General features: G+C 39.5%; 1 protein-coding gene across 1 annotated transcript; it reads left to right on the forward strand.

Annotated features, from left to right (window-relative positions):
• Nucleotides 1–1,733: 1,733 nt before the first annotated feature.
• On the forward strand, nucleotides 1,734–3,452 carry LOC138355284 (zonadhesin-like). Its single transcript, XM_069310155.1, has one exon. The coding sequence runs from the start codon at nucleotides 1,734–1,736 to the stop codon at nucleotides 3,450–3,452; it is 1,719 nt and encodes a 572-aa protein (XP_069166256.1).
• The last annotated feature ends 10,227 nt before the right edge of the window (nucleotides 3,453–13,679 follow it).

The raw sequence follows: 13,679 nt of genomic DNA on the forward strand, positions 1-13,679 counted from the left end.
ACGAACACCTGCAGTGTATGTCGCTCCTCGCAACACAGTGCAACAGTAGCCATATTAACAGGTGTTTATCTCCATCCATATCGTCTATGACATATATCTTAAACCTTCAGTTTGGATACTTGCTCTATACAGTATCATAAATTATCTTCTTTTAATCTTTTCGTCAAAATTGAGCTCTTGTATGTCCCTGATGTGTGTTTGGTATCATAATAATTCCTCTGTAGCTTGTCTCTCCAATCTAGACTCTGTGGACATTAATATTCACTGTATAGGGTTTGTTTCCATCAGGCTACTAAATAAATATATATACCGTGGTTATTGAATCCTAAATTCATATAATTGTTATAACTTATTTATTATTTCACTCTTCAGTATAAATTATGATTATTCAAATGCTGAATTTATCTTTTTAGAAGGTTTGAATGTTTATACTAGTGAATGACTTCAGTAATTGTCTTAGGATCTGTAGAGATTCCTTTCTCTCTCTCTCTCTCTCTCTCTCTCTCTCTCTCTCTCTGTCTCTCTCTGTCTCTCTCTCTCTCTCTCTCTCTCTCTCTCTCTCTCTCTCTCTCTCTCTCTCTCTCTCTCTCTCTCTGTCTCTCTCTCTCTCTCTCTCTCTCTGTCTCTCTCTCTCTCTCTCTCTCTCTCTCTCTCTCTCTCTCTCTCTCTGTCTCTCTCTCTCTCTCTCTCTCTCTCTCTCTCTCTCTCTCTCTCTCTCTCTGTCTCTCTCTCTCTCTCTCTCTCTCTGTCTCTCTCTCTCTCTCTCTCTCTCTCTCTCTCTCTCTCTCTCTCTCTGTCTCTCTCTCTCTCTCTCTCTCTCTCTCTCTCTCTCTCTCTCTCTCTCAGGTTTTAATGGTCTGGAACTGTTTAATCATGACCACTCCCGTGTTCCAGATCATTATTTACGTATTTTACAAGCTCTAGATAGTTGTGTTTCTAGTGATCTCAAGTCTTGTAGTTTTTATCTTATTCTGTAACAGTCATGTCAAATAACTCCCATCATGGCCCTTCACCATCACCTGTTTAACGGTTCGTCTCTATATTCCGTTTCACTTCACTTCGCCTTTAATTTTCCAAATCTCCCATGTCACCTGTAGAACTTTCATTCCATTGATCTCTTAAATTTGGGGAATTTCCATCTTGAAATTCCATCGCCCTTCCGTGCTTTGCAAGCAACCGCGGGTCTCAATTCTATAGTAACTATAATTTATCCACATACTTTCCTACCTTGTGCCTCATACTCACACTTTTATTTATGTTATTTATTTATTTATAAATAAAGAAGGTACATTGGGATTGTGAGGATACACAGCATAGTAATTAACATTCTTGTAAAGCCACTAGTACGCGCAGAGTTTCGGGCAGGAATCTGTATCATGTACTACCCACTTCCCCAATATTAGTACTTAAAACATTTATCTTCACCAATCACCTCTGCCAATTTATATTGTAGTTATATGTAATAAAAAAAATGTGCTACACTGTACCTTTTCAACTTACCTGATATGTTAGATTAAGGACCAGACCGGAAACGCTACGCGTGTTAGTGGCTTTGCATGAATGTAAAAATTCTAATCTTATGTATTCTCACAAACGCATTTGCACCTTCTTGTAAAAATTATTATTATTATTATTATTATTATTATTATTATTATTATAGTAGAGGCTCACATGCAATTAAACTAATATAATTTATGTGTAAATATTCGTTTCATGGGAGATTTTACCAAGCCATGTGGCAGTATTACCAAGCCATGTGGCAGTATTACCAAGCCATGTGGCAGTATTACCAAGCCATGTGGCAGTATTTACCAAGCCATGTGGCAGTATTTACCAAGCCATGTGGCAGTATTACCAAGCCATGTAGCAGTATTATCAAGCCATGTGACAGTATTACCAAGCCATGTAGCAGTATTATCAAGCCATGTGACAGTATTACCAAGCCATGTGGCAGTATTACCAAGCCATGTGACAGTATTATCAAGACATGTGGCAGTATTACCAAGCCATGTGACAGTATTACCAAGCCTTGTAGCAGTATTACCAAGCCATGTAGCAGTATTACCAAGCCATGTGGCAGTATTACCAAGCCTTGTAGCAGTATTACCAAGCCATGTAGCAGTATTACCAAGCCATGTGGCAGTATTACCAAGCCTTGTAGCAGTATTACCAAGCCATGTAGCAGTATTACCAAGCCATGTGGCAGTATTATCAAGCCATGTAGCAGTATTACCAAGCCATGTAGCAGTATTACCAAGCCATGTGGCAGTATTACCAAGCTATGTAGCAGTATTACCAAGCCATGTGGCAGTATTACCAAGCCATGTGGCAGTATTACCAAGCCTTGTGGCAGTATTACCAAGCCATGTGGCAGTATTACCAAGCCATGTGGCAGTATTACCAAGCCATGTGGCAGTATTACCAAGCCATGTAGCAGTATTACCAAGCCTTGTGGCAGTATTACCAAGCCTTGTGGCAGTATTACCAAGCTATGTAGCAGTATTACCAAGCCATGTGGCAGTATTACCAAGCCATGTGGCAGTATTACCAAGCCTTGTGGCAGTATTACCAAGCCATGTGGCAGTATTACCAAGCCATGTGGCAGTATTACCAAGCCATGTGGCAGTATTACCAAGCCTTGTAGCAGTATTACCAAGCCATGTAGCAGTATTACCAAGCCATGTGGCAGTATTACCAAGCCTTGTAGCAGTATTACCAAGCCATGTAGCAGTATTACCAAGCCATGTGGCAGTATTACCAAGCCATGTTGCAGTATTACCAAGCCATGTTGCAGTATTACCAAGCCATGTAGCAGTATTACCAAGCCATGTGGCAGTATTACCAAGCCATGTTGCAGTATTACCAAGCCTTGTGGCAGTATTACCAAGCCTTGTAGCAGTATTACCAAGCCATGTAGCAGTATTACCAAGCCATGTGGCAGTATTACCAAGCCTTGTAGCAGTATTACCAAGCCATGTAGCGGTATTACCAAGCCATGTGGCAGTATTACCAAGCCTTGTAGCAGTATTACCAAGCCTTGTAGCAGTATTACCAAGCCATGTAGCAGTATTACCAAGCCATGTGGCAGTATTACCAAGCCATGTGGCAGTATTACCAAGCCATGTGGCAGTATTACCAAGCCATGTGGCAGTATTACCAAGCCATGTGGCAGTATTACCAAGCCATGTGGCAGTATTACCAAGCCTTGTAGCAGTATTACCAAGCCATATGGCAGTATTACCAAGCCATGTGGCAGTATTACCAAGCCATGTGGCAGTATTACCAAGCCATGTGGCAGTATTACCAAGCCATGTGGCAGTATTACCAAGTTATGTAGAAGTGTTACCAAGTCATGTAGAAGTATTACCAAGTCTTGCTGTAGAGAAATAGGGTTATCGCGACCTGGTTACAGCTATCATCAGCAGGGTTATCTTGAGGTTATCTTGAGATGATTTCGGGGCTTAGCGTCCCATCGGCCCGGTCCTCGACCAGGCCTCCATTTTGTTACACACACCCCAGGAAGCAGCCCGTAGCAGCTGTCTAACTCCCAGGTACCTATTTACTGCTAGGTAACAGGGGCATCAGGGTGAAAGAAACTCTACCCCATTTGTTTTCGTCTCCACCGGGAATCGAACCAGGAACCTCAGGATAACGAGTCTGAAGCGCTGTCCATTCAGCTGTCAGGGCCCCCATTACCAGTATGGGTTACCATAACAGATGAATTCCTGTTATGAATGTTGCAAAATGTCCTCATCTCGTTAATTAGTTCTGTAGTGAGGTAAACGTCGTGGCGCTGCATCTGAATTTTTACTCAAAGATTAGTAGTAGGCATCCTACAGTCTAAGACTATGGAGGTGCTCCCTGACAGGGCGCAAAGCCTGGGTAGGTAGATATGGAGGAGAAGCTGTTACCCATGCAGCAGGTCCCCCCCTCTCTCCACGTTGCTGAAATTATCCAATAGATAGGCAAATGCCAATACACATGGTTCCAGCAACGTCGTACCTTTACTCAAAGATATCTAACTTAATTTGATAATATTATTTTCCGTCTCTTATACGGTAAATGTTCCGAAGGTGCCAATCTATTTTTCTTTAATATTGTTCAAATACATTTTTATATTTTAAAGTTCTTCTGATTAGTCTTTTACGAGCATATTGTTCAAGAGCAGCACAAAGTTCCTCTGGAGGATTTCGTCATGATGTTATGGAATGTGTAAATACACACAGAAATGACGATAGCGTGATATATCTAATGAACAAATCCACAAGGGCCGTGATGAGGGTTCGAACTTACGCCCGGGATGATCCCAGACGGGCTCTAGTTAACTGTACCATCACATGGTCAAAAAGAATTGCACCTTGGAGTGCTACTGCCCTTACTAGGATCCCGAAGATTCTCCGAAGCATGTCATGGTTCTTTTAACCATGTGGTGGTACAGTTGACTAAGGCGCGTCTGGGAATATCCCATGCATAAGTTCGAACCCTTTTTAAGGCCCTTGTGGATTTGATAACATGTAAATAATTTTGCTCCTAAATGACTGGTTTGCTTCACTTTTCTCCATCGTCTAAGATAATACATTCAAATGGTCGTTAGGTTGTGTTCGTCCCATCCAGCGACCAACCACAGGTTCGTCCCATCCAGCGACCAACCACAGGTTCGTCCCATCCAGCGACCAACCACAGGTTCGTCCCATCCAGCGACCAACCACAGGTTCGTCCCATCCAGCGACCAACCACAGGTTCGTCCCATCCAGCGACCAACCACAGGTTCGTCCCATCCAGCGACCAACCACAGGTTCGTCCCATCCAGCGACCAACCACAGGTCATTCGTCTGTGTATTCAAAATATAAATTTCCTAAAAAATATATAGTATTACACATTAGCATTGTGTGCATATTTATACGTAGCTAAGGTGTTTAGGTTCTGTTGACGATTATTTGGATTAGTAGAACGCAGGTGAAGCATTTACTGAGTTGCGATTCGAACGACGTCGAAAGTCGTTGTGCACAGAGAAGCACTTTCAGATAAATGATCAGAGTAAATATTTTAAACTTGGCATTTTTCGTAGCGTCATCCACCAGCTTCTTAATTCAAGTGAAGCTTTCGTATCTCATCATTAGAATACATTCATGTACAGCACTGCATAAAAGAGATTTTACCTATTATTATGAACCAATTTCTCCGTTATTACGTATTTGAATAACTATATTGTATTGCAATACTTTACTCTACATCATCAGTGTTAATTCAACTTAAGACCACCACTTAAGACAACTTCCTTAACTGTAGCCTCTGTTTAACGCAACAGTAAAATGTGTACTTGGTTGAAAAAACGATTCTTCGCGGCAGGGGATCGTATTCCAGGGACCTGCCCGAAACGCTACGCGTACTAGTGGCTGTACAAGAATGTAACAACTCTTGTATATATCTAAAAAAAAAAAAAGACGTTTCCTGATAACTTCGCATTACCCAGGTCCCAATTTTACTTAATTTCTCCTTAACGATCTCTCCCACACCTGTCGAAGCCTCCCTGGTGATGACCACACTGTGGTAAGTCACTAGACAGCTCCTCTTATCACCATTGAGTCGCATCTCACCTTTAATAGACAATTATAGCCTTTATGGAATCCAGCCTCCATTACTTTCTCTTCTGCTACGTCCAGAGAGTTTAAGACGGAGAATTACCCCCCGAGAAGACTATTTTCATGAAGCAAATTCTATACAGCTTAAAGTTCGTCCAGTTAAATAATATTAAATTCGTGCACACAATTATATCACAGAAGGAAAAAGATAATAAATCTAAATTAATCACAAAATTGAACACAGTTTAACTCTCTTTTGTGTGAACAACACTAGAATCAAAATATTTAGTAATATCCCTGCGAACCCACAGCTTAACATCTTGTTATAATGTTTTAATGACGTATTAAAATGTTGTTACAACTTGTTAGGTCTTAAAATTTGTTCGAATATTTTATATATCAATATATAGGAACCTCTTATATATTATAAGAACACGACGACTGCTAACTTGCTGTCACACTCGACTTGAAGAGATGGATGGAAAGGAATCTAAATGCATAAATTGATGGATAGATGGCTGCACAAATGGAGGAATAAATTGATGGATGGAGAGATGCATAAATATATAGAAAGATGGACAGACAGATGGATAGATATATGGATTGATAAATGGATATATGGATGGGTTGATGAATAGATGGATAATAAATGAATAGATGGAGAGATAGATGGATGGACTAATAGATGGATGGCTAGATAAATAGATACATATATGGATAGATAGATGGAAGACAGATCCTAGCAACGCCGGCTACCCCTCTATTATTTTTATAAACAAATCTTAATATACTAACAGTTAAAAACAATTTGTATAAAAAAAGAGTTCTATAATTAAAATATAATAAAGTAAATTGTAAAGCGATAACTAGAGCCACGTATTTTAGTAAATAATTAAGTAAACAATCTAAATAGATAAAAATGTAAATGTTCGTTTGTTCAAAATCGTTAATCTCCGAAAGTTCTTCACCAATTGCTTGGAAATGTTCACACAACGTTCCATTCGCATCCGAGCGGGTTTTTATATACATACTATATAGATGTCACGTCTGTGACGTGAAAAAAACATGCTTTTTTGAAAAAGTGTGTTCTTCATGTGAGGGAAATCTTCGAAACCTCTTTCCCGATTGCTTTGTTATTTTCACATAACGTTGGATTCGAATAGGCACGTGTTTTTATATACCTACTATATACATGCCTCACCTGTGACAGGAAAAAAACATGTTTTTTTTTTTTAAAGCCATCTGTTGGACATATGAGCAACACAGCTGTTATCTCCAAAAGTTTTTCACCAATTGTTATGAAATTTTGACACAACGTTCCATTCGAATACGCACATGTTTTTATATACCTACTACATAGATGCCACACCTGTGACAGGTAAACCCTTTTTTTTTAAACAGTGCCATCTGTTGCATGAAATAGAAACACACGCTATCCATTTCAGTGTTTATGATTGCATTGATAAATTGAATTTTCATTTATTTCGATTTATTTTCATTTTGATTTAATTATTTTGTGTGACATTGTGTTGGAATTGAGCTGTGTTGTTTACAATACCGTACTTTTCATGAGTATAAGTATAGTAGCCACACCTGTGACAGGTAAAAACGTTCTTTTTTTTTTAAGAAAGTTTCATTTGTTGCATGTAAGTGCAACACATGCTATACTAAATATGTTACGATTCCATTTCTGTGTTCCCGATTTCATTAGTAAATTAGTTTTTCATAGATTTCAATTTATTTTCATTTTAATTTAATTATTTTGTGTGACATTGTGTTGGAATTGAGCTGTGTTGTTTACCATACCCGTTCATTTCATGAGTATAGTTTATTTTGTTTATATATTTTATTTTTTTCGTTTCGTTTTTTTAATTAAGTGCTTTTCTTATATTTCAGTGATGGAAACATCAGATCATTTGATTTTCCCAATTTTCTGATGGGAACTTCAGATCATTCGGGAATGCACCGGACAAGGGAGTGGGGAATGGTGGGGAGGACGAGGGGACAAGGGAGAGGGTAACGGTGGGGAGGACGAGGGGACAAGGGAGAGGGTAACGGTGGGGAGGACGAGGGGACAAGGGAGAGGGTAACGGTGGGGAGGACGAGGGGACAGGGGCAGGTGACCCTGTCAGCAACGTACATGCTCAGCAACGCATGGCCAGGTACAGCTAGTCAATAAATAAAAATAGGAATAAAAATGGCATTAAAAATTCCCTGGATATAATAACTTTTACGACATTAAAAAAAATGCAACAAATTAGCCTGAACCATGTAATAATTAGTTAACAGAGCATGCAATTAGGAACATAAACTATACAAAAATTAAACGAAATGATGTAATTTCCAGGTGAGGCTAAATTGACTATTTAACTATATATTTTCTATATAGAATTTTTTTCATCTATATAGATAAATATATTTGACTCACGTATATGCACACAACCAGGGTGACGATCTAAGACAACCAGCTGATGTATATATGTATATATATATATATATATATATATATATATATATATATATATATATATATATATATATCAGTATACACCAATATATATATATATATATATATATATATATATATATATATATATATATATATATATATATATATATATATATATTGGTGTATACTGGCAGCAGGTTTTTTTTTCAAACATGTTTCATTGAATATGACCGCATATTCTGTGTTTATTATTTTCTGGTTTAGGGCTTCTATCCCTCTAACTATTTTCTTAGCATCAGAGCTTAATTGAAATAGGAGTTCTCCAAAACTCATTTTCGTACTTTTGAGGTGAAGAAAAGAAGTGATTTACTATAGAGTGTACTACACTTATTTATATAATTTGCACGACGTTTCGAACCTCCATGGTTCATTCTCAAGTGAACAGATCTTACAATACTAGTTGATTTTATACCCGCACTGGGTCAGGTGATAATACAATAAAGGTGAAAACATGGGGGGATACATAAGGGATAAATGTGAGGTGAAACATAGAGGCTGCAGAAGGCTTATTGGCCCATACGAGGCAGCTCCTATCTAAACACAAAGATTAATCCAGTGTAATTGGCCTATTATGTTGGACATTGTCTTCTGTGTTGGCATCGATATGTTCTTGTCTTGTCCTTACTCTCATGGTGGGTAGAGTAAATAGTTCCGTGATTTGGGTGTTCATGGTAGGTCGCTCTATTCTTATGTGAATTGCCTCAAGAATTTGTAATCTTCTTGCATCTTGGGTTTTGTCTATTATGCAGGTATTCTTGTTCAACATTTCTCTGGTTAGAGTAATGTCATGGGCTTGTCTCATGTGATTCCTAGGGCACCAGATTGAAGATGGCATGTCAAACGCCTCGTCAGCTTGGTCGACGTCATACCTATGTACTTACATTGAAGGTTACATCCTTCGTGGGGGCAAGTGTACATGTATACAACGCTTGACTGCTGTAGAGGGTTCTCCGTCGGCTTCGGGCTGTTTTTGATAAGGAGTTCGGAAGTCTTCTTGGTTTTGTAGAATATGATAAGGTTTATGTTTTGATTAGGAGTAGTGCTTTTTACTCCTTTATGGATTATTTCTTTCATTATTCTTTCCTCTTTTATATGTTCACTGTGCATGGTTGATTTGTAATATAATTTTATTGGGGGTGTTGTGGTTTCTGTTCTAGGTTCTGAATTATACCAACGGTCCAAGTGTCTTCTTATAGCAGCGTTTATTTCCGTGTTGCTATATCCGTTGTTCACCAATACCTGAGTTACTCTTTCAAACTCTCTACTCACGTTGCTCCATTCAGAGCAGTGGGTAAGCGCTCGACGAATATAAGCATTGAGAACACTGGCTTTGTATCTTTGGGGGCACTCACTTCTACCGTTCAGGCATAATCCTATGTTGGTGGGCTTGGTGGGCACCAATCTACGTTGGTGCTTAAAGAGGTTCCTGTTTTTGTTATTAGTACATCCAGGAATGGCAGACTGTTATTTTCACTATTTTCATGTGTAAATCGGAGTACTGACTCTCTCTCTAGGTGTCTTTTTAGGTCAATTAGTTCATCTGAGTCTTTTACTATTACGAATATGTCATCTACATAACGGCAATATACAGTTGGTTTTTGTCTGCTACTGAAGACCCTGTCTTCGATGGTTCCCATATAAAAATTAGCAAATAAAACTCCTAAGGGGGAGCCCATTGCTACTCCGTCTATTTGTAAATACATGTCTCCTTGTGGGCTGATGTATTTACATCATTCCACAATTCATTCCTAATTCACCCTATACTCTATCCTGACTCGCCCTACACTCTATCCTGACTCACCCTATACTCTATCCTAACTCACCCTATACTCTATCCAGACTCACCCTATACTCTATCCAGACTCACCCTACACACTATCCTGACTCACCCAATACTCTATCCAGACTCACCCTATACTCTATCCAGACTCACCCTATACTCTATCCAGACTCACCTTATACTCTATCCAGACTCACCCTATACTCTATCCTGACTCACTCTATACTGACTCACCCTATACTCTATCCTAATTCACCCTATACTCTATCCTGACTCACTCTACACTCTATCCTGTCACACCCTACACTCTATCCTGACTCACCCTATACTCTATCCTGACACACCCTACACTCTATCCTGACTCTACACTCTATCCTGACTCTACACTCTATCCTTGCCCGAAACGCTATGGGTATTAGTGGCTTTAGGTATTGTATGTACTAGCTCTATATATCCAACAGTATGATTGGACATCAACTAAGTATGTACTTTTCCTGAATAAAAAAAATAATTTAATTTAAATTTAATTTAATTAATATAACCAAATGTATTTAAATTGATCAACCATTGTCAATATTAATTCGTTCCCTCAGTGTTGCCTGTCCTGACCACAACCAGTGTTGCGTGTCCTGACCACAACCAGTGTTGCGTGTCCTGACCACCACCAGTGTTGCCTGCCCTGACCACTACCAGTGTTGCCTGCCCTGGCCACAACCAGTGTTGCCTGCCCTGACCACAACCAGTGTTGCCTGCCCTGACCACTACCAGTGTTGCCTGCCCTGACCACTACCAGTGTTGCCTGCCCTGACCACTACCAGTGTTGCCTGCCCTGGCCACAACCAGTGTTGCCTGCCCTGACCACTACCAGTGTTGCCTGCCCTGACCACAGCCAGTGTTGCCTGCCCTGACCACAGCCAGTGTTGCCTGCCCTGACCACAACCAGTGTTGCCTGCCCTGACCACTACCAGTGTTGCCTGCCCTGACCACAGCCAGTGTTGCCTGCCCTGACCACAACCAGTGTTGCCTGCCCTGGCCACGACCAGTGTTGCCTGCCCTGGTCACAACCAGTGTTGCCTGCCCTGGCCACAACCAGTGTTTCCTGCCCTGGCCACAACCAGTGTTGCCCGTCCTGGCCACAACCAGTGTTGCCTGTCCTGACCACAACCAGTGTTGCCTGCCCTGACCACTACCAGTGTTGCCTGTCCTGGCCACAACCAGTGTTGCCTGTCCTGTAAGCTTCACACACCTTCCCTATCAACACCTTACCTTAATCTACCTAAAGATCACAGCCATAGGTGTAGGTAAACAAGGAGGTTTCAAAGGCCAATACAAGCCTTTGAAAGGCTTGTATTGACCAACTGTATTGGCCTATTGACCTTGAAATAACATAAAAAACATCATTCACTTGACCTTAAACTCCTACAGATATATAGAATGAAATTGAAAGTCACGAAATCTTACTTAATTCCACCAATTCATCTCATCCAAGTCCTTCTGTGTTGAGACAAACTGCTTAACAGGTTTCTAGAATAGTTTGGGTGGATAGATGTATGAGTGGACTTAAACGGGAGCCGCCTATATTATTTGGGAATAGGGTTCGATGCAGTGGTCCCATATTCTTAGATTCTTACGTTTTTATTAGATAATTTTAACCCTCACTGCGTTCACTTTATGCAAGAGGTTCAGTTGTTGTTATTTTATAGTCACCTGACACTTTGATAAAACTAATATTTTTCATTTATAAAATTTATATTTTTCATTGATAAAACTTATATTTTCCATTGATAAAACTTATATTTTTCGTTGATAAAACTTATACTTTTCATTGATGAAATTTTTATTTTACTTGATAAAACTTATATTTTTCGTTGATAAAACTTATATTTTTCGTTGATAAAACTTATACAATTTTCTGCACCCACTGCAGAAAATTTTCAGCATTGGATTTATTTAAGTCCACCCATTAGACACCTTCAGCTTCCCACTCTAATGTTTAGCGGTTCAGCCAATCGGACCTATAGATTAGTCCCTTCTCCTTAAATGAATTTCTTCTTTAATTAAACTTCTCATTTGCTTTTCTTTGGTATTCTCGATGAAATTTCTCCATTATGCTTGCTGTTTTTTCCTTTAAAAGATCAGTCTCCGTGGTGTAGTGGTAAGACACTCGCCTGGCGTTCCGCGAGCGCTATGTCATGGGTTCGTATCCTGGCCGGGGAGGATTTACTGGGCGCAATTCCTTAACTGTAGCCTCTGTTTAACGCAACAGTAAAATGTGTACTTGGATGAAAAAAACGATTCTTCGCGGCAGGGGATCGTATTCCAGGGACTTGCCCGAAACGCTACGCGTACTAGTGGCTGTACAAGAATGTAACAACTCTTGTATATATCTCAAAAAAAAAAAAAAAAAAAAATGTGTTAATTGTTCTTGCTGACTTTTCATTTGTTTTAAATTTTGTTTAGTCTCCCCGTATCATTTAGTCCCATCACACTTAAATAGTCTTGCTTCTCTTGTTATTATTGTGTTCGCTGAATTCTGTTCATTTTCTTATCCTAAACAGGTCTTGTCATTTCCTCGTCCCTTTAAGACAAAATACGAGAAATTGTTTAATGCTTGCAGGAAACCATACACTTGAGTGACATGTCCTTGTTTCTTGTCGGGTCGGCGTTCGATCTCCAATGCATCAAGTGTTTGAGCGTTCCTTCACTCTGTCCTCATTTTCCTTCCAAGTGCTATGTAATCATACCGCCTTTGTGCTTTCTCTTGATATTTGCGTTAGCTCACCTTGCCTGGCATGCGTTGCCAAACATTACTGGTATAAATGTCACCTATCACTCAGCTTCATTTCCATAAAGTTTGAACTTTCTTGTAGTCATCAATCTCTCTCTCTCTCTGATCTTGACATATATATTTTTTCCATCTTCTGAAACCTTGAGAAAAAGTTGCCATTTTCCCCAACACGTGATCAGACAAATATCCAGATATTCCTCTTACAGCTTTAATGCCCTGGGAAATAAATTTGTATTTCCTTTCACCTGATGCCTCTCTTCACCAAGCAGTAAATAGGTACCCATGAGTTAGTCAACTCTTTTGAGTTGCTTCCTGGGGTAGGCCATGGGAAGGGGGGTGGGGGGGGAATAGAACCTCGATAAGCCTAATAGGCAGGAAGCCTAATAGGCAGGAAAGCTATTTAGGTAATCTAAAAATATATACTTGAACTCTAGAGAAGCACAGATAGTCTCGATTTCTATCTTTTTGATAAATATGTTAAGAGATTCATTTAAATATACATGTTTTAAAAGATGGATAACTAATATATAATTCCCTTTCAGTGCACAAAACAGCCAAGGTTGTTTATTTTTAAGGAAATCATATATATCCATATCACCATATATATATATCCATATCACTCTCGACTTATCTCCATTTTTGCCAATCAAGATCAATGATCAAATTATTATTTGTAACTTTGCAATCATACTTTTTGTATTACCGTGAGCTCTTTCTGATTGGTCCCACTATGTGTAATTCATGGCCTTGAAAAGGAGACGCCATTCATTAGCCAGCACCAATATTTACTCATTAACAAGCTTACTGCCCAATTGATGAACGTTCTCGCGAGCAGCGTGAGTTTCGGACACCATGTCGGCTTTCATTGCCCAGTACTGATGACATCTATGGGAACTGTCGAAGGTTCAGCAGAGGTATGTTATTATACTTCCCACATATTTCATGATGCCATGAGAGAGCGAAAGTGTGTGTGTGTGTGTGTGTGTGTGTGTGTGTGTGTGTGTGTGTGTGTGTGTGTG

This window comes from Procambarus clarkii, chromosome 6, assembly GCF_040958095.1.
Source record: "Procambarus clarkii isolate CNS0578487 chromosome 6, FALCON_Pclarkii_2.0, whole genome shotgun sequence".
In the NCBI taxonomy this organism is placed as follows: domain Eukaryota; kingdom Metazoa; phylum Arthropoda; class Malacostraca; order Decapoda; family Cambaridae; genus Procambarus; species Procambarus clarkii.